Raw genomic sequence first — 24,760 nt, forward strand, 5'->3', positions numbered from 1 at the left:
ACAGTCACAGAAAAAGGATGACACTTAATTGAATGACGAGTAACACAAGAATGAATTATAGTAGATGGCACAAGAGACGCTAGCTCTTTAGAGCAGTGCCCATTACAGTATTTGTAGAAAAGAGAAAGAGAAGCAACATTACGACAATGTGATAATGGTTGGAGGTTGGCTGCAAAAGCAGGTCCAACTATGTTTACAACGCGTTTTTGCACCTTGTCTAAAAGAGAAAGGGCATCATTAGAGGATCCGCCCCAGATATGGCAACAATATTCCATACAAGGCCGGATTTGAGATTTATAGAGATAGAGAATAGAATCCAAAGTAAGAAAGTGACGAGCTCGATAAAGAGATGCAACCTTAGCAGATGCTAATTTTGCAACTCATTTGATATATGGTTTCCAAGAAAGATTGGAAGTAAGAGTTAATTCTAGAAGATGAAGAGTAGGCAACTCATCGAGTACATCACCGTTCATAAATATAGGAAGATCTAAATTATTGTGATAACGATTGGCTGAAAAAAATTGAGTTTTATCTGAATTAAAGTTCACCAGCCACTGTGAGCCCCATGCTGTAGCAGAAGTAAGATCCTTTTCAAGCTCAAATGCCCCCTCCAAGCAATCAATTTGAATCAAAATGAACATATTTGGAAAAAAGACATACACATATGGAAGGAGACAGTGTACACGCTAATATTGAAAGAAATCTAAGAGGAAGAGCAATACACGAGCAATACAATACAAGAGCAATACAGCCTCGTGACTACATTGCTTTCATTGAAAATGCAAAAATTTCTTTTCCAAAGTATAAAGTAAAATTTCTCAAATAGGATTTTTTTAAAAGTTTTTCAAATATTAAATATTACACAGAAATCAGACCAGGGTTCTTCTCAAATACCAGGAAATAATACTCACTACTCAAATACCAGGAAATATTACACAGAAATCAGACCAGGAAATATTACACAGAAATCAGACCAGGACTTTTGAATATAATTGAGCATATTTGGGATTACCTGGACAGAAAGAAGGTCGAATATGCTCCCCGAAATGCTGAAGAATGTTTTGAAGTACTTCAAAAAAAATGGCACAACATAACCCAGGATTTTATAACTAACTTGTATGAATCTATTCCCCGGCGAATATTGACTGGGATTCCTAAATCCCAGTCAATGGAGGACATAATAAATATTAAGAGTTTTTTATGAAGTTTGACATTAAAAAGTCTGTAATTGTTCCATATTTTGTGTGAAATACATGTGTTTTAATAAGTTTATAATTTAGAACTACAAACTTAAATTTTTTTTTTAAATTTTGTTATTCATCTCCTCAAGGCCGAGAGGGCCACTACAGTTGAGGAGGCTACTTAATAGTGGTTATAACCCACTCTCAACTCTATAACTCTGAAACACAAACCTTGACGAACAAGGCCTCTGCGCAGAGAAACAAGAGAAACAAGCGCGGTACTACCAGGGTCATGGTGGGGATCAAACTTGGAACCTCTCGCTTATGAAGCGAGCGCTTTACCACTACACCACTACCGCATTATACTGCAATATTAGAGAAGAATTCTCTGTGATTTTTTGAAAAAGTGTAAGTGGTCTAAAACTTATTCACAGTACTGTATATACATAGGTTTCAACACTAAACTTGCATTTTTGATTTAAAAATAAGACTATTTAAGTTGTTGCTTGGGTTTAATTGGAGAACAATTTTATGTTATGAAACAATCAGCAAGAAATTATAAGCTTCAATAAGTTATAAATTCTCTCCATGAAGCAATGAAAACAAAACTAAAAAACTAATATAAATAATATTTTTAGGAATAATAGGCAATTATATAAATCCAGACTGGTTTGCATTTCAAGAGCTCTTGCATGCATAACCACAGTAGGGGAGCAAAGTTTTAAGCCATAAAAGTTAAAGCATTTTGACATATTTGATACAATCTAAAATTTAATATAGGAATTTTGAGTGTTTCATGAAGTAACTTTTGCAAATCTTAAAAATCTATTGAATTGTAATAAAATCCTTGACTGATGTACACAAAATATTAAAGAGGTTATTTTTTTCAAATTGAAAAAGAAATCTTGATATTTTTGTATTTTATTTTGTAGATAATTGAATAAAACAAAACAAGTACAAGCCAAAAAAATTGTTGAAAACAATATTTTTAAAATTATCTTTACTTTATTAAAAATGCAAAAATAATGCAAAAAAAAAAAAAAATTTAGAGAAAATAAGTGAAACTTTTAGAGCTCCAGTTTCTCTGTAAGGTAGGGAAAAATCACAAGATTCCACCAGTGATATTTAAGTTTTAAATATAATTTCCATTTTTACTTAGTTCTTGTAGCATTGATTTAATTTCTAATTTTAATTTTACTTGTTTTGAATCAGTTTCGATGAAATTAATTTCAGTTCAGTTCTTATGATTTCAATCTTCTTAATTCTTATTTCAGTTACTAATTCAGTTCATGTTTTACTTCTATCAAATTTTACAGCTATTAGTTGTCCTAACTGCACATTTTTTTGAAAAAATCAAAGTGTAGTCTTGAAGTTTATGAATTTGGGTAACTTGTACTAGTTGCATTCATTTAAAAAAAAAAAATCTTATGGCACCTTCCAGGGCCTTAAAAAAAAAAAACTTACCCCACCCCAGGGTAAGTTGGCGCAAACTATAAAAAAGATTATTAACGTATTTAGTGAGTAAAAATTATTTAATATTTCTATGAGCTGGTAGCAATTAGTAGTTTGTATATGAAGCCAAAACAATACCCCACCTTTGTTCCTGGTAACAAAATCCTCTAAAAAATTTTTTTTGAAAAAGTAAATTCAAAAATTTTTTTTTTCTAAAAAATAATTTTTTTTCAATGTTATTACAAATAAAAATTAAGTTTTTTTTTCATAGGACCCAAGATGAAATGGTCAGTTAGGAAAGTTCCCTGAGACTTCTGAGACTTTTTGATAAAAGACTGCAGATAAACGCAATTTGTCAACTTACCTCTGCTGCCAACTAGCCCCGGTCTCCCCTATCATTATTTCAAGAAATAATATAATACATAAGTTTCAAGAAAAATATTTAAACAATTTTTTACTTAGTATTAAACAAACTTAGTATTAAACAATCTAAACAAGCATACAAATAGTCATAAAGTAGTCATTTAATGATTCAATTGAGTTATAACAAGATTTTTTTTCGAAATTAAAAGAAAATATCTGGAATAAATCTTCAGCCAAAATTGCAATCTTGCTATACTTACTTTTGTTTCGTTTCCAAAATGGCGGGCCATTACTTGGCAGCGCTTCATCACTGCTTATGTCTACCAAATACCTTGACAGCTGACTTGCGACAGTGAGATTGTCTTGGTTATAAATTTTTCCTTCTTTTGAAAAGATTTTATTTGACCAGAACTTAAAGCGTTTTATGGCAGCAGATTCATATTCAGATCCATTTGACTCAGCAGCAGCTTATAATTCTGACTCTACTCCACAAACACTTATTATATACATCTTTGCTGCATGGAGCAAGGTGCCCATTTCTGGTGTGAGGATAAAGACTGCAACTGTTTGATCTAACAAACATGCAGCAGACGGAAGAGGATTGAACGTATCTGAGTCCGGCTGCAAATTTGATTGAAACCGTTGACATAGATCTCCAAGAAGATTCTCTGTCAAAGATTTGTTGGTAGGATATTCTTGTAAATGGCATTCCAAATTGAGTATAGATGGTAGAACCTGTGAAAAAGACTGGGCATCGGTCTGAAGTATATTTGGTTGTACTGCAAAGGGTTCCAAAAATGAAGAAATGTTTTGAAGACGAACCCATTCACTTGCTTTGAATGTGTCGATTCCTAAATTTAAGTAAACCATCTGAAATTAAAGTTTACTAATAACAATTGTAATAACTAATAATTGTCATTGATGTACATCTCTTTTTTCCATGCTGTTGTGATGTAGTTTAAAAGGCAGTATATAGTCTTTCCGTGTTATTAGTAAACCTAATTTCAAGACTATATACCCTGTCTTGTTTTTTAATGGTAATGACTAATAAACTTCTTACAACTTATTACCATTTTGGTTTTTTTAGTTTAAATAAGGTAAGACTCGATTTTATAGATTTAATAAATTTCAGAAAATAATTCATATATACTAATAACATAAATAATAAAATTATATGTATCAATTTCTGTAAGAACTTTATTCACCGATGTCTTTATTTTCAACAGCCGGCCAATCATCTGATATGTACTGTTCCATCTCGAGGTGCAGTCAGTAATCACAGACTTCCAACACTTGTTAATAAGTTTCTCAATTGCCACATTTGATTTCCTAATTCTTGATACAACTTGTCTCGTTTCTAAGATGGTTGCACTATAATGTTCATAAACTGGTTTTACGAGAAGCTGGAGTGTGTGAGCCATACAGGACATTTGACGATATGGAATATTATCTGGCAGTGATAAATCAGTTTGTTCTGACTGAGACTGGACCTCTTCCTTATCAGTTTTTTATGTTCAAACTCGTCAAATTCATAAGATTCAGATTTGTCAGATTTTTAAGCGGCATGCACCTCCTGTAAGAGCCTGATGGCTTTAACCATATTAGACTCGTTGTTTGAAACAATCAACATAACTTGATTTTCTCTAATACCCTACTGGTCAAGACAATTCTTTAAACATTTGGCAAGCATCTCACCGTGTGGGGATGTTGGAGTTCCATCAAATTTAGGAAAGCATGTCGTGTTTTATCAATGGTGGTGTCATAGAAACAAGCAGATATTCCACGGAATGATGCTGTGAGACCTTTCTTCATCCAACCATCAAGACAAATTGTTACTTTGCGTGTACGATTCATCAAAACTTTCAGTTGTGCAGATTGTAGAAGAAAACAATCTTTTATCCACTTATTCAGTGTTGCAGACCCTGCAATATAAAATTTAAATCAGTTAAAATTTAATGCATATCAGTTAGTGTTGTTTGTTACTATATTATTACATTAATGATACTATAAATACAGGTAAACATTTAAAAATTGTTTAGCATTGAATAAATTTAAAACAATAATTTAAAAATTTAGTCTTGTTAATTATTACCTGGGAATTTAAATTTTGGGTCAAGCGTTTTTATCATCTTTCAAAACGACGGCTGATCAAGCAATACAATTGGATAGCTGGTATTAACAATCATTTCAATCATGCTATTCTGACCACTTGATATTCACTTAATTTCGTTGGTCATGCGGTGATTCGATGTTCAAAACACTTTCTTATTGTCTGGGTTTTTGTCTTTTTACAGTTTTGGGAAGATAAAGAATTGATTTCATCAATTTTATGTTTGAAATATTTTTTCTGCATTTCGTTTTTTCTTTTCATCCGTGTAAGATTTGTGTGTGTCTTTATGTATTCTCTAAATATGCGCTACCAAGTTACTGGAATTTTTTCCGGCAAGAGTTGCGCCACACGTGGCCTCATTATTTATGTCCTGTACTAGACACGTCGATTTGTCTGTTTTTTCATCGTAAACAAAGAATTTCCATACGGGATAGCCATGTTTCCTACCAGCCAACAACCATGATAAACTCATTATTCTGTTAGTGATTGATTTGCAACTCTTAAGAATCATTAGATGTTTATTTTATTTTATAACAAAAAATTGAACGCATTGAATTTATACTTAACTTAATGAAAAGCACGTGACCAGTTTTGTGGTCAAATGATACATTCTATAATTATTCTAAATATCATTGTTATGGTCAAACATGTGCATCAATTTTAAAGCAAGTATGTAAAATTTGTAAATTAATTGTCCAAAAAAAAAATTTTTTTTTAATATTCAATAATTTTTGTTCAGTAATTTTTTTCATATCAATAATTTTTGTAATATTCAATAATTTTTGTCCAGTAGTTTCTAATTCTATTCCTATTTTCATTTTTTGATGCTTATATTCAATTCTATTTCAGCTTTCGTTCTTCAGATAATTCCTAATTTTAGTTTTTATTCACATTAACGAAATCAATTATTTTTACTTCTAATTTTACTTCATCTTAATGAAAATATCACTGGATTCCACTACAATAAAGCTAGGCACTTGCCACAGTTCCCTATAATGTCTTGGGCCCTGAAAGCAATTATAACATACACATTCATTGGCACTACAAAAATGCCAAAATTTTCAGAGCTCTAGCTAGCCTAGAAGGTAGTAAAAAATCAATTGCAATATTCCATCACAAAAAAGTGGGAACCTTGCCCCATTATCCATATACGAAAATCCATAAAATTGCAGATCAAAATCTTTACATTTTTTAAAGGATCAGTGAATATAGAATGATGTGTGATATTTTTTTTTTTTGATATCATCAAGGCACATGGGTTTTTTAAGCATTAAAAACAGGTATATAAAAAATTGCCTATTTTTATGTAAATTGATAATTACAGGTATTTAATAATTTTTTACACTTGATTATTTCATTGGATTCGTCGCCCCTAAAAATAGCCAGTTATAAATTTTTAAGTAAAAAAATCAAATATTTTTAAAGTTATGTGACTTGAAACCTCTAAATAAACATTGCAATTTTGAAGGAACAAGAGGGGCCTGGCCAGTATCTGCTAAAAGTAAAAACAGTCATATTTCAGGATCTTCTTTGAGCAAGAGGCTAAAAATTTCAAAGAATTCTTATTAAACTAATCACTCTTAACTGTATAAAAATCAGCAAAATCTAAGTTGTATGGTGACATGACCGAGGTCATTTGACATGGAGTTACCCCTTAATCCTTTTTTAAATTTCTTGAAACACTATTTACTAATCATATCATTACATACAAAAAATATGAAAATATTTTTAAATAATTTGCATTAACATTTCTTGGTCAATTTTACAATAGTTAAACTAGTGTTGTTATCAACTTCGACTAAATCGACTAAAGGTCAACTAGTTTAAAGTTCAAATTAATTAACTTTGAAAAATTGAATAGTCGATTTAATCGACTATGGACTTCCTACCAATCGATTAAAAGTCGATCCAGTCAAGTAAAAATCTTAAAATCTTTATATCTTTTCATTTAATTTAACTTTTCAAAACTTTTTTATAGGTAAATAAATTTAACTAACTAAATTAAGAAAAATTCACAATTTTGTATTAATAGATAACTGTTTACACTCATTAAGTTATTGCATAATATTAAGGCTGTTTTGCACAAGATAAGACTTTTTCGTCAATAAGCATGCAAACCAAGCATTACAAAGCTAAAAGATTGGGGATTAAAAACATACAGGAATAGAAAGGTAATATAAAACAATTAAGGGTGTGTGAAAAATTGGCATAATTAAAGCTTAAATACTATTTGTATATATGTGTGCGCTTTCTTAGAGAACACACTGAGAAGCTTTAATGGTATAAGAAATCTGAATGTGAAGAAAGCCTATGAGATGGATATATATATACGCCTACAAAAACAAACCAACATATGAGTGTATATAAACATATACGCATGCATTACTTAGGTGTATTCATATAGGGACAATATATACTTATTACATTAAAATTATGTAAATATATTTTACATACAGATAGCAATTTATATTTTTGCTTTCCTCTCTAAAAAAAAATAAAGTATTCTTTTACAAAGAAAATAATTCTTTTTAATGTCAACTTAAAACTGTGTTTTTTGTTTTGTTTTTGTTTTTTAATAATAATAATAAATGTTTGCTATAATACTCAATGCAGCGAGTTGAGTATGGAGTTTAACAACAGTAGTTGTTAGACTATAACAGCTTTTACTTATGGTTAAAATATAGTTAATTTGTTTTTAATCTGTCATAAGAGTTTTTGAAAATGTTTATAGGTTTTGCATTTATAGTTTCTTGATTTAATTTGTTCCATTTTTCTGAAATCCTATTTATAAAAAATTCATATCTTGCTGCTGATTGTTTGACTAATTGTCTTCTAATACGCATGTTGTGACCACGAGTGATTGAGTTTGTTAGAAAATCTGGTGGATGATGGCAAATTACATTGTCATAACCATTAATAATTTTAAACATTTGAATCATGTCACCTCTTATTCTTCTTTCACTTAACGTTGTCATTTTTAGTTTATCTAATCTTTCATGATAACTTAAACCTTTTAATTGATGAATTCTTGTTGCTTTTTGTTGTACTTTTTCTATTTTCTTAATGTCTTTTTTAATATAAGGATTCCATATTGAAGCATCATATTCTAAATGAGGACAAATTTTTTTTTTTTTTTTTTTTTTTTTTTGTTTTTTTTTTTTTTAGATTATTCACCTCCCCAAGGCCCGAGGGGGCCACTACAGTCGAGGAGGCTACTCATTTTTTTGTATTTTTTATTTTTATTTTATTTTTTTCTTTTTAGTTGTTATTCGTGGTACAACCCTCTCTCAACTCTTTAACTCCGAAACACGAACCTTTCCGAGCAAGGCCGCTGCGCGGAGAAACTAAGTTGAGCGCGGTACTTCCAGGGACGTGGTGGGAGTCGAACTCCGAATCTCTCGCTTATGAAGCGAGCGCTCTTACCACTACACCACTACCGCATTAACGATGTAAATAATAAAAATTAACGATGTAAATAATAGTTTTGTGCTTTCTTCATCCAAATAACTGAAACACCTCTTTATCAATCCTAACTTCTTGTTTGCTTTACCAACTGCAATATTGATATGTTCTTCCCATTTCAAATCATTTGAGATATAAATGTCTAAATCTCTTTCTAGAGTGGTTGTTGTTAAGTTTGTCTCATCATCATTACTGCCGTCTACCATTTTTTAGATACATTGAGGATTATTTGGTCCAATATGCATAACTTTGTATTTATCTAGATTAAGCTTGATTAACTATTTGCTTGACCAATCCAACAATTTATCTAAATCACCTTGTAAATTACTCTGCTCAGACTCACCTTGCAATATTAAAATTATTTTTGTATCGTCAGCATAAGTTCACATTGATTATGTAAATTTTCAACCAAATCATTGATGTATATAATAAACAATAGCGGACCAAGTACCGAACCTTGAGGAACGCCACTTAAAACCAATTTCCAATTAGAAACGTTATCACCCAAAACAACTCTTTGAGTTCTATTACTTAAAAATGCTTTGCATAACTAGCTAACTTAACACATAATCACTCATGTGGTACAGTGTCAAATGCTTTTGCAAAGTCCAAAAACGCAATATCTATCAAGAAACCATCTCTAAAGCTTGTGTTATTAAGTCCATTGTTTCTAATAGGTTTGTACTGCAACTTTTACCTTTTACAAAACCATGCTGTTCGTTTATAATCAAATCATTGTTTTTCTATAGTTCTAAAGTGAATAAAGGAGTTTGACATTTGCATGATTTTGAACACTTGGTAGACTATTTTTTTCTTTAACAAAGACTGAACTGAAAAAATCATTTAGTATATTTGCAATTTTTGAACCTTCTGTTATTATTTCCCCATTTTTGTCCTTCAATGCTTTGATTGTATCTTTTATCTTCACCTTGCTGTTGATATAAGCATATACACTTTTCGGATTCTTTTTAGCGTTTGTTGCAAGCGTTTTTTCATATTTCTTAATTGCTTTTTTAATTAACTTTTTCAGTGTATTACTTGTTTTTTTAAATTCTTTTGTCAGTTTTTTGTCTTTAAATCTATTGCTTTTGCAAGTATACCAAAGTTTTCTTTTATATTTTGATAAACATTTTAACTCACTTGTCATCCATAGAGATTTACATCTAATTATTTCATCGTATTGAAGCTTCAGAATAAAACCATCACATCCTTTATTATAAATTTCTAACCATTTTTGATAACACTCATTTACATCGAGATTTTCAAACAATTTTCCAAATTATAATCATTAAAATATTTAGATAATTCATCATAATTTCCTTTATTGAAAATAAATTTTTGATTAACTTTTTTGTTTTATCTTCTGATATTAAAGAAAATTTAAAGTCTAATTTAAGATGACCATGTAGTATATTTCCTAGAGGTGGAGAGTGTTCTAACATGAATATTCTACCATTTGATTCAGTTAAAATTAAATCAAGAACATTTGTTTGTTGGTTTGGTTTATATTCAATTTTTTTTTAGTTTTCTTTTTTTTTAGTTTTGCTTTCCTTGTTTTTTTCCTGCAAAGTATAGAAATGCTTAATATGATAAAACTTGCAAGTGTTTTATATAGATAACTTGGCCATGACCAAGTTGTCTAAATGAAAAACTTATACATAGACCAACACATTGACTAAATAAGTTATTTGCTCAATTCGCAAAAAAAGAAAAAGAAAATTATGAAATAATAATGTTTATCAAACATGCAAGAACTTTTGGCCTTGCAAAATCAAGCCAAGGCCAAGGACTAGCAACTCTATATATTAAAAATTATTTTAATTTTCTAAAAAGAAGTTAGTTAATAATTTAATTTTCTAGAAAAATAGTTAAGACTAAAAATTTTTTTTTTTTTTTAATTTTAATTAAAGTTTCATGTATTTTTTTTATTAGGGAGTTTTTCTAAAATGTTTTCACTCAAATATCTTTCTCTTGGTGTTCTTATCTTCCAAAATTCAATACTTGTTCTGCTACTGCGATATACTAGAACTGCCATATCTCCTGGTGAGTTAGTTTACTTAGCTTCGACTGCTGTATTGTTGGCGGAGATATTAAAGATTGTTATATGTATATTCTTCTTGTTGAGAGATGCATTTTGGAGCATAAAAAGATTTCTTTATTCTGTACACTCTGAAGCAATAGTTAACTGGAAAGACAGTTTGAAACTACTTGTTCCTGCTGCATTGTATGTTATTCAAAATAACTTACTATATCTTGCAATAACAAACTTAGATGCTGCAACTTATCAGGTTTGAAATTTTTGTTGTATATATCAGAAAATTACATATATCAGAAAATTATGAGGCACACAATATTTTAGAAACTAGTTTATGAGATAATGAGCAGAAATGGAAGTTACCTCATTAATATCCAAAAATCTTTTTTGTTGTTTTTGGATCAATAATCGTGTTATAAATAATTGCTATAAAAAAATTTTATTTCTTTTTTTATTTGATGTGTGTTAGTGTTTTTCTAAAGTTATGGAAAAGGTACTATATCTTCTTACTAAATAAAAAATGTTATTTTTAATAGTAGTAGTACATTTTTGTTTATAAAAGTGTCCATAAAATGTAAGATGATTTATTTTTTTAATTAATATTCTTAAACCAGAGTGGCAATTTTATTTGATTAACAAATGAAGGGTGTAACAAGTTTTTTAGATGTTTGAATTAAGCACCAAAAAAAATCTAAAAATATGGTTTCATCTGAAGGTTCGCTAGAGAATCTATAACTCTGCCATTTACTATGATATCAAGATGATTTTATTTTCAATTCGTATTTTTTTGATTTTTCTTTCCTCTATTCAGATTCGATGATAACTCTATTTTTAAATCTTGGTACCTTTTGACGTTGTGTGCCTCATTTACAGAAAATATTAAATAATTTTATTAAAATTAATTAAATTATATTTAAATAAAATTATATTTATCAGATTTACAAATTTCTTATCAGTGGGCACAATACATGTTTTAGATGTCTTAAACACGTCTTGCGCCCACTGGGTTATCAGGTTTTTAGTTATATTTTGTTTAATTTTTCTAATATAATGTTTTTTCATAAGGGTAAAAATAAAAATGTTATTTTTATTAAAATTTAAATTATAAATATTTTTTTAGCTTATGTAATGCATTGTAAATATTAAATATGTGATGCTATAATTCTTTACTTGTTCCAGGTTACATATCAACTTAAAATTCTTACCACTGCAATATTTTCAGTTTTGTTACTCAATAGTAAATTAAATGTGATGAAGTGGTTTTCCTTAGTAATTTTGATGTTAGGAGTGGTTATTGTTCAGGTTTATGTATTTTTGTTTATTTTGATTTATTTTGTGTCATTTTAAATCTTCATAAAAAAATAGCTTCTTTTTTTTTTTTCATAGAGTGCAAAATCAACGTCCAGCAGCTCAGTTCATTCAGGATCACAATTTATTGGTTTATTTGCAGTGCTGTCCGCATGCATCTCAAGTGGATTTTCTGGAGTTTATTTTGAAAAAATTTTAAAAGGAAGTTCAACATCATTGTGGATGAGAAATTTACAATTAGGTATGTTTTTTTGCTCATTTTGTTATTAAATTATATTGTAAGTATATATATATATATATATATATATATATATATATATAATATATATATATATATATATATATATATATATATATATATATATATATACTTACACTATACTGAACTATACTCAATCCATATGCTAGGTTGCAATTTCCATATATCATTTTTGCGCTCTTGAGGTAAAAAAAAGTGCGCTTTAATTTTTAGAACAAGAAGAAAAAAACTTTTTATTTGATAGCCGATGTGTTCAAAAAACAAGATTTTTGAAAAATGTATGCTGCGACCTCCTTAATGTGTTCTATATAATAAAAAAACACTAGATTTAAAAAATTTTTGAATAAAATTTTTTTTCTATGACTTTTTATGTACTGAAGCTCTCACAGCTTCCTATTTCAGTATGATGTCTGTTTTTGTATTTTTTGTTCATGCATGTGGAAGTAAGTAAATTGCAAACTAGAAGCCAGGAACCAATAGAATGCTAACTTTTTTGCAAACCATAGTCCTATTGGTTGTTAATGATGTACTAATTTCTTTTTTATTTTGTTTGCTGTTTATTTTTATTAAATTAAATATTATAATGATTATTGATTCATATATTAAAACAAAGATAAAAATGAATATGATATTCAAATCTATTTAATAATTTTTTTGGTAATAATGGTGTTAGATAGCAATATAATTTTTACCGTATTTTTGGGATATTAGGAATCTTTATTGTTATTGTTCTAGAAAATATTGGGAACTTTTATTGATGTTGTCCGATTATTTCACAAAATTATAATAAAAAAAAGGTTTTTAAAATTTCGGAGTTTTAAACCCATTTGAAATTCCACAGTATACACTGTGCCATTGGGCTGGCTAACACCCTGATCTATAGTTATCATTACAATATGTTTTGGTTTGCAAAAAAGTTTGCATTTTAACAATTCAAAGTTCGTATTTTACCAACTACCCATGCATTTATACATGTTTAATAAACATATTTTGACATTGGTTAAATAAGGTTTTCAATCATTTTGATTGGTATTTCGAGACATCATTTTGTCAGTTCTTGTTTGAGCATTTTATGACTAGTTATTTGTGTTTTGGTTAACTGACAGTCAATCCATTAAATTTTTTGATTGGTTTAAATCATGCTGACCAAAGCATGATTTAAATATTACTTTTAACAAAAGGTAAGGTTGTTAAATATGCGGTACGACATGCTCGTTCTGAAATAGTGAACTTCGATCAGCCTTAAAGAAGTTATGAATAGAGATGGGGACTAGGAGTATACCCTTTTTCTATGTTACCATATTTATAAATATTTATGTAATCAGTTAGCTTGTTTTTTGTTGTTGTTGTTAACAATTCAAGATTAGACTTATTGCTAAGGATTATCTTTGTTCAGTGTTCACTAACAAACTTAAATGTTTGTTTTGCCTTTTTTTGTTTTAATTTAGCGATCAGACAACTGCAATAAACACTTTCTAACACCATAAAATGAATTTAATCATTTCTTGCATAATATGTTATGTATTGTTTTACAACTGGCTGTTTTCCCATAAAGCGCGCTATTAATTTATACATTCAAATCTGATGCTCTTGCTTTTGGGTTGCTTTGCTTAGTGTGTATAGCATGTTTTTATACAGCGCTGGAAGTTTTGAGCTTGAGACCAAGACCAAGTTTTGTGCTCTTAACTGAAAGTAAAACTAAAATATTCAAAATACTTCTTTCAAAATACTCAAAACAAGGCAACGCTTTAAAGAATCCATTATTACTTATAGAAATTTAAAACCTAATGTAAAACATTCTTTTAGGTCTTGCATTTTGCTATACGCTTTTTTGAGTACCCTCCACCTCCCTAAAAGTACCTACGCTTTTAACCTAACTATCCAACATTTTATAATTTTAATTTAGTGTCCCCTTTATAATTGACTCCCTGCTCCTATCTCATATAAGCCATTTGGATATCCTTCTCCCTTTTCTGAGCGTACATACTTTATGGACAATCCCTTACAGCAGATTAGTCTGAGTTGCAACAGATTAAGTCTGTGTTACAGAACAAGATTAGTCTTAGTTACAGAAGATTAGTCTTAGTTACAGAAGATTAGTCTGTTAAAGCAGATTAGAGTGGATTAGTCTGAGTTACAGCGGATCAGAGTTACAGAAACATTAGATTTAAAAATGTAAATGCAATATTAGGACACTGTAAAAACTGGATTCTACTAGTAATGCAGTCAGGCACGCTGTTAAATGATCACGGAAATAATATTTTGTTTTGACAATTTGACCATGGCTTTTAACATTTCAAAAATGCGCTGAATAAAAAAGGTTTGGAATTATATGTTAAAAGTAAATAAAATCAAAGCTTTTAACTTTATTAATGTTTTTATATTAGCGAATCACTTTTAAATAAAGTAACAAATTGCTATTATTATAAATATATATTATTATAAAGTAACAAATTTATATTATTGAAACAGTTTTAAAAAAATCATTGCTAATAATTTTTTATATAAAAAATTAATGAAAATTATGTATAGTTTTTTTTATTGATACAATTATGTATTTTTATGATAAATGTTGATAAATTTTGATGAATCTTTATTAAAAAATTTTCATCAATTTTATAAACAACAACTTTATGATAAAAACTTTCTCTTTAATGAATTTTTTTTTATAAGAAATTGATGTTTATTATTTCAAGCGCAATTAAAAACTTGATTTGGATAGTCTTAGAGCTTTGGTTTTTTGAGTTTTATTTTAGTTAAATTATATTTTTATTTTTGTGTTTTATTTTTATTTATTTTTTTAAATGAAGCTATTTTTTCAGCCTTTTTCGATCTTTTTTGGAAATGTTTTAGTTTTCAAAACATATTAACAGCCAAATTAATTGTCAAATCGTTAAAAAAATAAAAAATTTGTGTGCTTATATAATGGCGTGCGATAAACTATATCATATTCCTTATTTTTTGAATGCTGTTGGTTGTGAGTTAACTGCACAATTTGCATTTTACTAATGCTGTTGAATATATAATAAAATTGTATTTACTGTTACTATAGAGAGAACAGGTATATATTATATATATAATATATACCTGTTCTCTCTATAGTTATATAGGCGATATCAACAGGTGTAATTGTTCGAATATATGTGATGATAACTGTAACAAAAAAATTTTTTTTCAAGAATTAAAAAAGTATATATATTTTTTAGGCATGTTGACTGTATTATTTTTAACCCAAAACAGGGTTAAAAATAATATATAGATTCAGTCAAGTATCTACATATTATGCCATTCAAGATGTCAATAATTCAGGAGAGTCTTTGCTTCTAATCATGGGGAGAGAAATATTATTTTTAATAATTGTTAGGTAATCCCATTAGACTTCTTCCTATCATAAGCAAGGTTTTTGAATCTTTAATTAACAAATACTCAATCTCTCACCTTGAATCTAATAACTTACTTTCTGATCATCAATATGGATTTCGATCTTTTCGTTCTACAGCTGATTTGCTAACAGTAATAACCAATAGGTTTTATTGTGCATTAGATAAAATTATTGAGGTTAAGGCCATCGCTCTTGACATTTCTAAAGCATTTTATAAAGTTTGGCATGCTGATCTTCTTCATAAGCTTTCTTCTTACAGTGTATCTGGTAACAACTTTAAGATTATTGAATCCTTCTTTTCCAATCATAGTATAAAAGTTGTCCTCGATGGACAGCATTCTTATTCTTATTCTGTAACTTCAACATTAACGATCTTCCAGACATTCTCACATCTAAGGTGGCATTGTTTGCTGATGATAGTACCATTTATTCTTGTCATGATAAGAAGCCAACACTCTCTGGTTGCTTGGAGGGGGCATTTGAGCTTGAAGAGGATCTCACTTCTGCAACAGCATGGGGCTCACAGTGGCTTGTGAACTTTAATTCAGATAAACTCAATTTTTTTCAGCCAATCATTATCGCAATAATTTAGATCTTCCTATATTTATGAACGGTAATGTACTTGGTAAGTCATCTACGCATCATCTTCTAGGACTAACTCTTACTTCCAATCTTTCTTGGAAACCATATATCAAATCCGTCGCAAAATTAGCATCTGCTAAGGTTGCATCTCTTTATCGAGCTCGACACTTTCTTACTCTGGATTCTATTCTCTATCTCTATTAATCTCAAATCCGACCTTGTATGGAATACTGTTGCTATATCTGGGGCGGATCTTCTAATGATGTCCTTTCTCTTTTAGACAAGGTGTAAAAACGCATTGTAAACATAGTTGGACCTGCTCTTGCAGCCAACCTCCAACCATTATAACATCCTCGTAATGTTGCTTCTCTTTCTCTTTTCTACAAATACTATAATGGGCACTGCTCTAAAGAGCTAGCGTCTCTTGTGCCATCTACTAAAATTCATTCTTAAGTTACTTGTCATTCAATTAAGTCTCATCCCTTTTCTGTGACTGTTCCTAAATGCTCAAAAACTCTTATTCGTCTAGTTTTTTTCCTTGGACAACAGTTCTTTGGAATTCGCTTCCTTCACCTTGCTTTCCTGATTTATATAATTTGCAATCCTTCAAGTCGTCTGTCAATTGTTATCTTGCTCTACAATCTTCATCTTTTCTCTTCCAGTAACTTCCAACTCTAATTAGTGGTTGCTTGCAGCCTTGTTGGAAGCGAAGATGTTTAAAAAAAACAAACATGCAGGGAGTGTATATACCTCAACTGACTTAAGTTACAAAATTCTCTTTAGGTTGAATCAACTTATCTTGATTGTCTCTCATCATCAACTACAAAACCGTTAAATTAACCATTCAGAAATTTAGATTTTTTTTTCTTTTAGTTGAGAAAAGTAGAAAATTGTGTAATTAAAGTACCCTAAATAAGTATTGTTTATTGAAGATTCTTTTTTTTCTTGAAAAAGGACAGTGTTCACTTTAATATTTAAAACTATTTAAATTGAAATAAAAATTTTTTTTTCAAGTTGTGGCATTTTTTTTATTATTATTTTTTTATTAGGTCTGGTGCTATTTGACAAAATAAATAACTTTTAAACTTAGGAATTTTATAGGTTTTACTTTTTTTTTTTATTGCAGCATTTTTTAGTATCATCTTTGCTTTTGCTGGTATTGTTTTGAATGATTTGAAGCCTGTATTAGAAAATGGTTTTTTTCAAGGATACAATCGATTTGTATGGCTTTCAGTTGTGATTCAGGTATATTTTTAAATCTATGTATGTATGTATATATATATATATATATATATATATATATATATATATATATATATATATATATATATATATATATTGTTGTTGATTTTTTTGTTAGTGTTATTTACCTCCCCAAGGCAGAGAGTAGCAATTGCAACCCCAGGATCCTAAAATCCCAGTCTTTTTTATAATCCCAAAATCCCGGCGTTGAGATTAAACAATCCTGGGATTTCCTTCAAGATCAAACAAAACAATAAATTTTTATTTAGTAATTACAGAAAGTATTTGTATCTTTAGTTGTACAATGAACAAGTTATGGAAAAGGTTTAATTTAGAGGGAGAAAAAAATTGAAATCTTTGCAATATATCATGTTGGTTAGCATATAAAATATACATATTAGCATATATAAATATACATATTAGTAATATTCGTATACGAAATAGCATATACACAATATAAAAAATTTAATACACTATCTTCTTCAAAAAAAGAGATTAGTATGCTTTAAAATAACAATAAAAAATATTGCTGTAACATGTTTGCTTGTAATTATAATACTTGTCTTTTTATTTATCTTTTGTGTTAATTTAATAAAAAAAATTTAATTTTGAATAGCAGACTTTACTTTCCATTGCACTGATTTCCCTGAAAACATTGTATCATCATTTTAGTCCATAATTGACAAACTTCATTTGAGATTTCTTTAATAACATCACATTATCTAAGAGTATTACCTAATTTTAAGAGAAAATGATATCTTCCTAATATCTACTTTTTCTGACATAATTTTGAAAAATCCATCAGTGACTTCTCAATTAAGTTTCCATAAATACAATTTCTTGGCTCTAAAATATTGGGTAATTTTGTTTTTTGGGCTTTTGTTTAATGTGAATTGTTCTTCAACAAGTTTACGTGCCACCCTAACTGCTATAGGATTCAGAAGTCTATCAACGTCACAATTTACAGTTAATCACAATTCGTAATCATGTAGTAGAGTACAGCAAAAAAGATTTTCTTTGTCTTTTGACGAATGGGCGTCACTTCGAAATCTTCGCTATATGAATATTAGCGTTCATGGACAAAATTTTCGCTACTAAAGTTTAGGTTTAGTGCAAATAACAGCCAGCAGAAAAATGCTTTGAACTATTAGAAAAAAAAACTTAAAGAGCATAGTCTTGATCTACACAGCGATATTGTGGCTATAATGACTGACAGAGCTAGTGTTATGAACAAAGTTGGAATGTTGCCGGCTGCTAATCAACGATTATGTTTTGTCCACAGCATACAACTTGCTGATATTATTGTTCGTTATAAAAAGAGAGAGTTCGATGCAAATCAGCCAAAATAAATGAGAATGAGGAAATTGAGGAAGATTTACTGAATTACAATCATGAAAATGTAAGACTTAAAGTTGAACTAAAGGAGTTTTGTTATGGGCTAGTCATAAAAAAAGTACTCAAATCGATACTTATATTTAGACAATCACCTGCCAAGAACGACATGTTATAAATATACATTCAGGCTAAATTTGAAAAACAGCTGTCTTTAATAATGGGCTGCAAGATACGGTAGAGCAGCCTTCTGTTAATGCTGAAATAATTTTACAAAGTAAAAAATTATATACAAAAAACATTACAATAATATCAGTGTAAATAATATCAGAGATTATTACAACTTTAGTCCCCATTAAAGCAACGGTTGAAGCACTTTGTTGCTATTCTAACCTGTTTACACCCAACATTGCTGTTCTTTCTATTCTTACAAAATTAAAAGATGCTGACAGTAACACAAGCAAGGAAATGTGTACAGTTAATTTATCGTGTGCAGGAACGCGGAACTGATATGAGTGGATTTCTGCAATACCTGCGTAACGGTTGAAGCTCCGTTGAAATTGATGAAGAAATAATTACAGTGTCTACTTTATTTAAATGCCATAAACTTTTGGTTGAATTGCTGGAAAGATTAAACATTTCCTGCCTTGCTCTAGTAAGAGCATCAGTTGAGTCTGATATGCTGAATTTGATTGACGAACCTGAAATGGTACCTGAGTCTGTAAGTACACGGAGAAACAAGTTGAGTGTAATACTACAAGAGGGTGGGGGGGATGTACCTTACTCGAAACTTTTTGTTCGTGAAGCGAATTAAAGTAATAATTTTTAATTGTTATTAAACTTTACATCTTGTGTCATCAGTGATGTCATCAGTGATGTTTTTTGCCTCTTTAAAAGCTGTCACAAAATAATTTATTTCTAATTATAATTAATAGTTAGTATTTTAAGCTAGAACTCTTTTTTGTGTATACATTTTTTTATTGTTGTTATATTTAATGTTTGATTTTTTTATACCAATAATTTGAATGATTTTGTGATGAAAGTGTTATTATTGTGATGGAAGTGTTTTTATTGTGTGCAATTGTTAATTTTTATTACAGGGACTAGGAGGTTTATTAATTGGTGCTGTCGTAAAGTATGCTGACAATATTCTAAAAGGTTTTGCTACATCTTTATCAATTGTTGCATCTTCTTTAGCATCCTATTATATTTTTAATGATTTTGAGCCCTCTGGGTAAGCAAGAGTAAAGTTCATTATTCAATTTTTTATATTTTTATTTTGTTAGGTTTTGTTATTAGGTTATGAATAAATTTCCATTGCACAAATATGTTGAAGAAATGTTTTGATATTTTTAAAAAAGTTTTAATTTTGGTTTAAATAAAATCTTTAAATAAAACATGTTAAAAAGTTTTATAACAATAATTGGGAATTAAATGGTTTTATTGATAATTATACTGAGTTATTTGGATGTATTTAAAGCATTGTCAAGGTTCTATCAGCAGAGGCATAAAAACTAAGTGGTCGAATCATTTTGTCGTACATTCGCTTTTATTAGGAGATTTTGTTGGATGGATTGGATGGGAGATTTGAATAAGACTTTCCATCGATTTTAATTTAAATATTTTTGAATTTTAGTGCAATTTAAGTTGTATGCATTATATATTATTATATAATATTATATAATAATACATACATAGTATATTATTATTATATATATTAGGCATAATTTAAATTATATGCATTATGTATTCTTTTGGTTTGTTTTAAGGTACTTCTTTTGTGGAGCAAGTTTTGTTTTATTGGCAACATATTTATACAGCTTACCAGCACCTCCTGAAATAACAAAGAATTAAAAGTTTTTGTATTCAAATATTTATTCAAATACGAGTTGTACAACTTTTCTTTATAAAAACATTCATCATGGATGTTTTTGCCCACCGATACTAACTCGAAAGAATGTAATTTTGACTATCTATTTTTATATCATGGTATTATTATTTGTATTTATATTTAATATTTATTATTTTTTCAAAAAAAATTTGAAAATTTATATTCACATATTAAATATATGCACACACGTAAATCCATTACTGTTAATTTAAAATTACTACGTCACTGATGACAAGATACGGGTGTCGGCAGGTATTTCAAAAAAAAAAAATGTTTAGAATCGCAAAAATAATGATATAAATTTGTTAACTAGACAAGTTTAAAAAAAATCTTTTTTTCACACCGCGTGCCTAGAGCTGCAAAAAAAACCTTTTTTTTTAATCTGTTTTTTTTGTTTTGTTTTTTATGGGGTCTTTTGTTTAATTAAAGGTTTAAAAAAAAAGTTATATGTTATATATAGTTTAACATAATCTTAACAGTCAATACAAACTTAAATAAATAGTTATTTTTTAGACATCAGGTTCTTTATTCTAAATTTCCTGTTCAGTAAAGTTATCAATTGAGAAGTCGAATACGGATTCATCGGAGTTACTTAAAATGTTTTCCTCTAAACTCTGTACTGTAAGATTGCCTAGAATTAATTCTTGGCTTTGACTTTGAGTTGTTGATGATTCTGTATCACATTTTTGATTTTTGAGATCTAAATTGTGGGAAATAAAAACTAATTTTGATGTTCGGTCATTTGTAAATCTATTCTGTTTTTGATTGTGGATCCAAGATTGACGACTAAATGTTCTTTCGACTGTCGCACTTGTTGGTGGAAGTAATAAAATTTTACTTGCAATACTTGACAGTATTGGAGTGCATGAACAATATATTCCCTTCCACCAACTCGCAGGAGGTGTGTGTTTTACTGAAACCCATATAAATGGTTTTGAAAAAAGTCCTTCTTTAGATCTATTGTCAGCAATCTCACCCAAAATTTTGTCATCACAGTCCTTAATAGAAGGATCCAGTTTTCTAAATTATGAAGGGTTTCGATGGCATCAATCTAAAACAGATGTTTTCAATCAATTAATAATTTAATTGAAAAAAGTTAAATAATTAAACTATGAAAAAGTTATTTGCTTTTTTCAGTATAAAAAAACACTCAAATAAAGATTAAATAGTTAAGTACACACTGTTTCATCTCCAGAGATATGACATCCTTTATATCGTGGATCCACTGAATTTCCAGCCAAGTGAATATTTCGTATGTGAAATTTTCTTCTGGCAATTATTTTCATCATAGCATTTTCTTCGTTTTTTAGTATTGGATTGCAAAGAATATTGTCCTGAAAAGATTTATTTAAATCGGAACAGGTTTTGGCCACGATGGAGAGACTTATTTTATCTCCTTTCGACAGCTGTAATTGCTATGGCTTTTGGTTTTAATAACTTAATAAACCCATCCACTTTATCCCAATATACTTCTGGCAATAACAGATTTTGAAAAGACTTAGCAAGTGATTTAGCTTCATCATCTATAGCTAATCCCCGAAGTGCTAACCTGTTGTTGCGAAGACTTTCCATACAGTGGATAATTGAACCCCATCTAAAGGAACAAAATATTGAAACTGAATACTTGGCTTTCTAATTTTAAGGCTAACATACTAAACTTACCAACTAAATTTGATGATTCAGATTGATAAATAGCAGTGACGGATCCAGGAAGGAGAGAGAGGGTGGTGGTGGTATGCACCCCACCAGAATCTGAAAGTCCTCAAATTTCTTAGAGATTGAGGACTTTTTTTTTTTAGGAGATGCAAACGTGGTTTTTTAGGAGATGCAAACGTTTTTTTTTAAAAAAACGCGTTGATTTTTTTGTAGTCGCAACTCTACGCGTGCCTGGAGGCACTACAAACTTACATAAAAATTTTGGAAAGCAAATAACCAAACATGCAAGTTTAATAAATGATAGTTGCTTTTGTTGGAGTCTTTTTATTGCTAGAGCCTTTTTGTCGCCGAATGTTTATCGTTCTAATTTTTTTGTTTCTGTTTCAAGCGCCTCCTATTCTGTGTATAACCATTTATCTACTCTTACGTTACATTATGCGTCACTAAACGGAAATAGTATTTTAAATTTCGGAAAGTGATTTTTCCAATTTTGACTTTTTAAATGTGTTTTTTTCGGAATCAAGTTATTAGTTCCTAATTAAAAAAAGATTCTTTTTTTTTACTTTGGTTCTTTTAGAGAGGGAATTTCAGGATTAAACATGCTTTTGATAAATTTTTCAATTGCTTATAATAAAAATCAAACTTCTGCGTTATACTTAAATATTTTCAACTTAATGATATATACAATTAACTAAAAACTAAAAAAAAGAGGGTAAGGGATCGTCTGAGTTAGAAAGAAGCTCATTCAACAAGGTTTCAGGGATAAATTAAGTGTAATTGTAAATGTTCCAAAGAATGGATATGGAAATAAAAATGATAGAAACACTGCTCAAAGAGCATTTAAGGTGGCTCACCACAAAAACAACCTTCTCAAGTTTCATTATTTTTAATTAAATAATGTATATTATGAGTAAATAGAGAAAAAAAAGTTTTATTTTTGCGTAAAAAAAAAAGAAAAAGGTTATAAAATGAGTCATTTTGAAACTAATTTTGAAAAATAATTACTTAAAACCACTAGAAACTAGACCTACATTTTAGTAAAACGTTTTATATGCATTAAATAAAGGGCCTGAACCAATTTTATTCCCAAAACTTGTGCTAAAAGTTGTAATTTTTGATTTTTTCTGGAAAAGCATCAAAAATTTGAGGATTAGCTAATGAAATTATGTCATTTAGAAGCTGTGGTTTTTCAAAAATTACAAATTGCAAAAAAAAGCAAAAGCTAAAAAACAGCAATAAACATTTTATAACTAAAAATATATCAAAAATTTCAAGATGAGATGGGTTTACAAGTTTTTAGTTGTTGTTCTTCGCTTTGTTGACCCTTATTAATAGCTTTTAATTGCAATCTTTGGCTTTTTCTTTCTAAAGTTTCTTTTTTGCTCTTATTGATAATGCGGTTTTTGATCCTTAAAATGCGAAAACATTGCGGCTTTTAAACCACTCTCAATGTTGAGGTGACTCATTACTCTCAAAACATCTTCCATCATTAAAATACGACACAACTGTGTTTACTCGTAACTTAAATGAAGCTTCGTAAGCAAAAATATTTTTTGGGAAAAATAATTAGTACAAAGCTTTGCTAATACCACAAAAAATTATCAAATGATTCTATCTGACGAACCATACAACTCAAGTAACTTACACACACTTTTATCAAATAAACGTTAAGCAAACCATGTTGTCCTATTAAACTAACGCGTGATTAACAAAATCCGACAAAAAACTTGAATCAGGGCAAAGAGACAGAGCAACTATAAACCTATGTTAGTGTTGCTAGGAACCGTTGTTAAGGTAAAATGTCTTTATTAAGCCTATGCAAAGTGGAATAAATCACAATAGACTAAAGTTATGTCAAAATGGATTTCAAAAGCATTTACAGCTATCTTAAATTGATATAAAATAAAAGACATCCAAAAAACCAAGTTTTGAGAAAAATTAAGATTTATTTAGTGGTATGCCACCATTTTTTTTTCTAGATGTGCAAATAGCATAAAGTTTTTTACCAAAATTAACCCCCCGTATAATTTTGAAATTGAAAAAATAAATTGACCCACCCTATGCTATATTTAGCTTGTAACATTCTGTTTGAGTGGTTAGATGTAATTTTTAACCTCAAAAATGAATTTTTTGATTCAAAAAAACCCTGAAAACATGTAAAATATGTTGTTTTTGATAGATAAATGTTTTTCTAACTCTTTATTGAACAGTGCGGTGTAAGCAAGAAGTATAAATACAAACTTGTGGACAAATATTACAAAATATTGCACGTATGACAAGGAATTTGTAGTTACGAAAAATAAAAAAGTCTTTACGATGTTATTAACTTTGACATCTGAAATCTATATTCAAGATTGTCTTCAAAAGTGACTTTGCCATTCATTCCATTGCGCGCTAGACTTTGTTTGTTTTGGCCTGACTTAGCTTTGTTAAGAAAAACCTCATTAAAGAAACTTTAGAGTGGTATAAATTGAGAAAGGTTAATTTTGTATCAAAAAAACTCCG

General features: G+C 29.1%; 1 protein-coding gene across 1 annotated transcript in view; it reads left to right on the top strand.

Annotated features, from left to right (window-relative positions):
• The window catches only part of LOC100197315 (UDP-N-acetylglucosamine transporter), a 29,444-nt gene extending 8,652 nt beyond the window's left edge, over positions 1-20,792 (top strand). Inside the window, exons 2-7 of the mRNA XM_065801323.1 lie at positions 10,501-10,856; positions 11,783-11,905; positions 11,990-12,152; positions 17,261-17,379; positions 19,809-19,942; positions 20,478-20,792. Of these exons, the coding sequence (XP_065657395.1) occupies positions 10,501-10,856; positions 11,783-11,905; positions 11,990-12,152; positions 17,261-17,379; positions 19,809-19,942; positions 20,478-20,562 (980 nt within the window). The 3' untranslated portion in view covers positions 20,563-20,792. The remainder of the gene's footprint in view (positions 1-10,500; positions 10,857-11,782; positions 11,906-11,989; positions 12,153-17,260; positions 17,380-19,808; positions 19,943-20,477) is intronic.
• Positions 20,793-24,760: the final 3,968 nt, after the last annotated feature.

The sequence above is a fragment of the Hydra vulgaris genome, chromosome 07 (genome assembly GCF_038396675.1).
Source record: "Hydra vulgaris chromosome 07, alternate assembly HydraT2T_AEP".
Lineage (NCBI taxonomy): Eukaryota > Metazoa > Cnidaria > Hydrozoa > Anthoathecata > Hydridae > Hydra > Hydra vulgaris.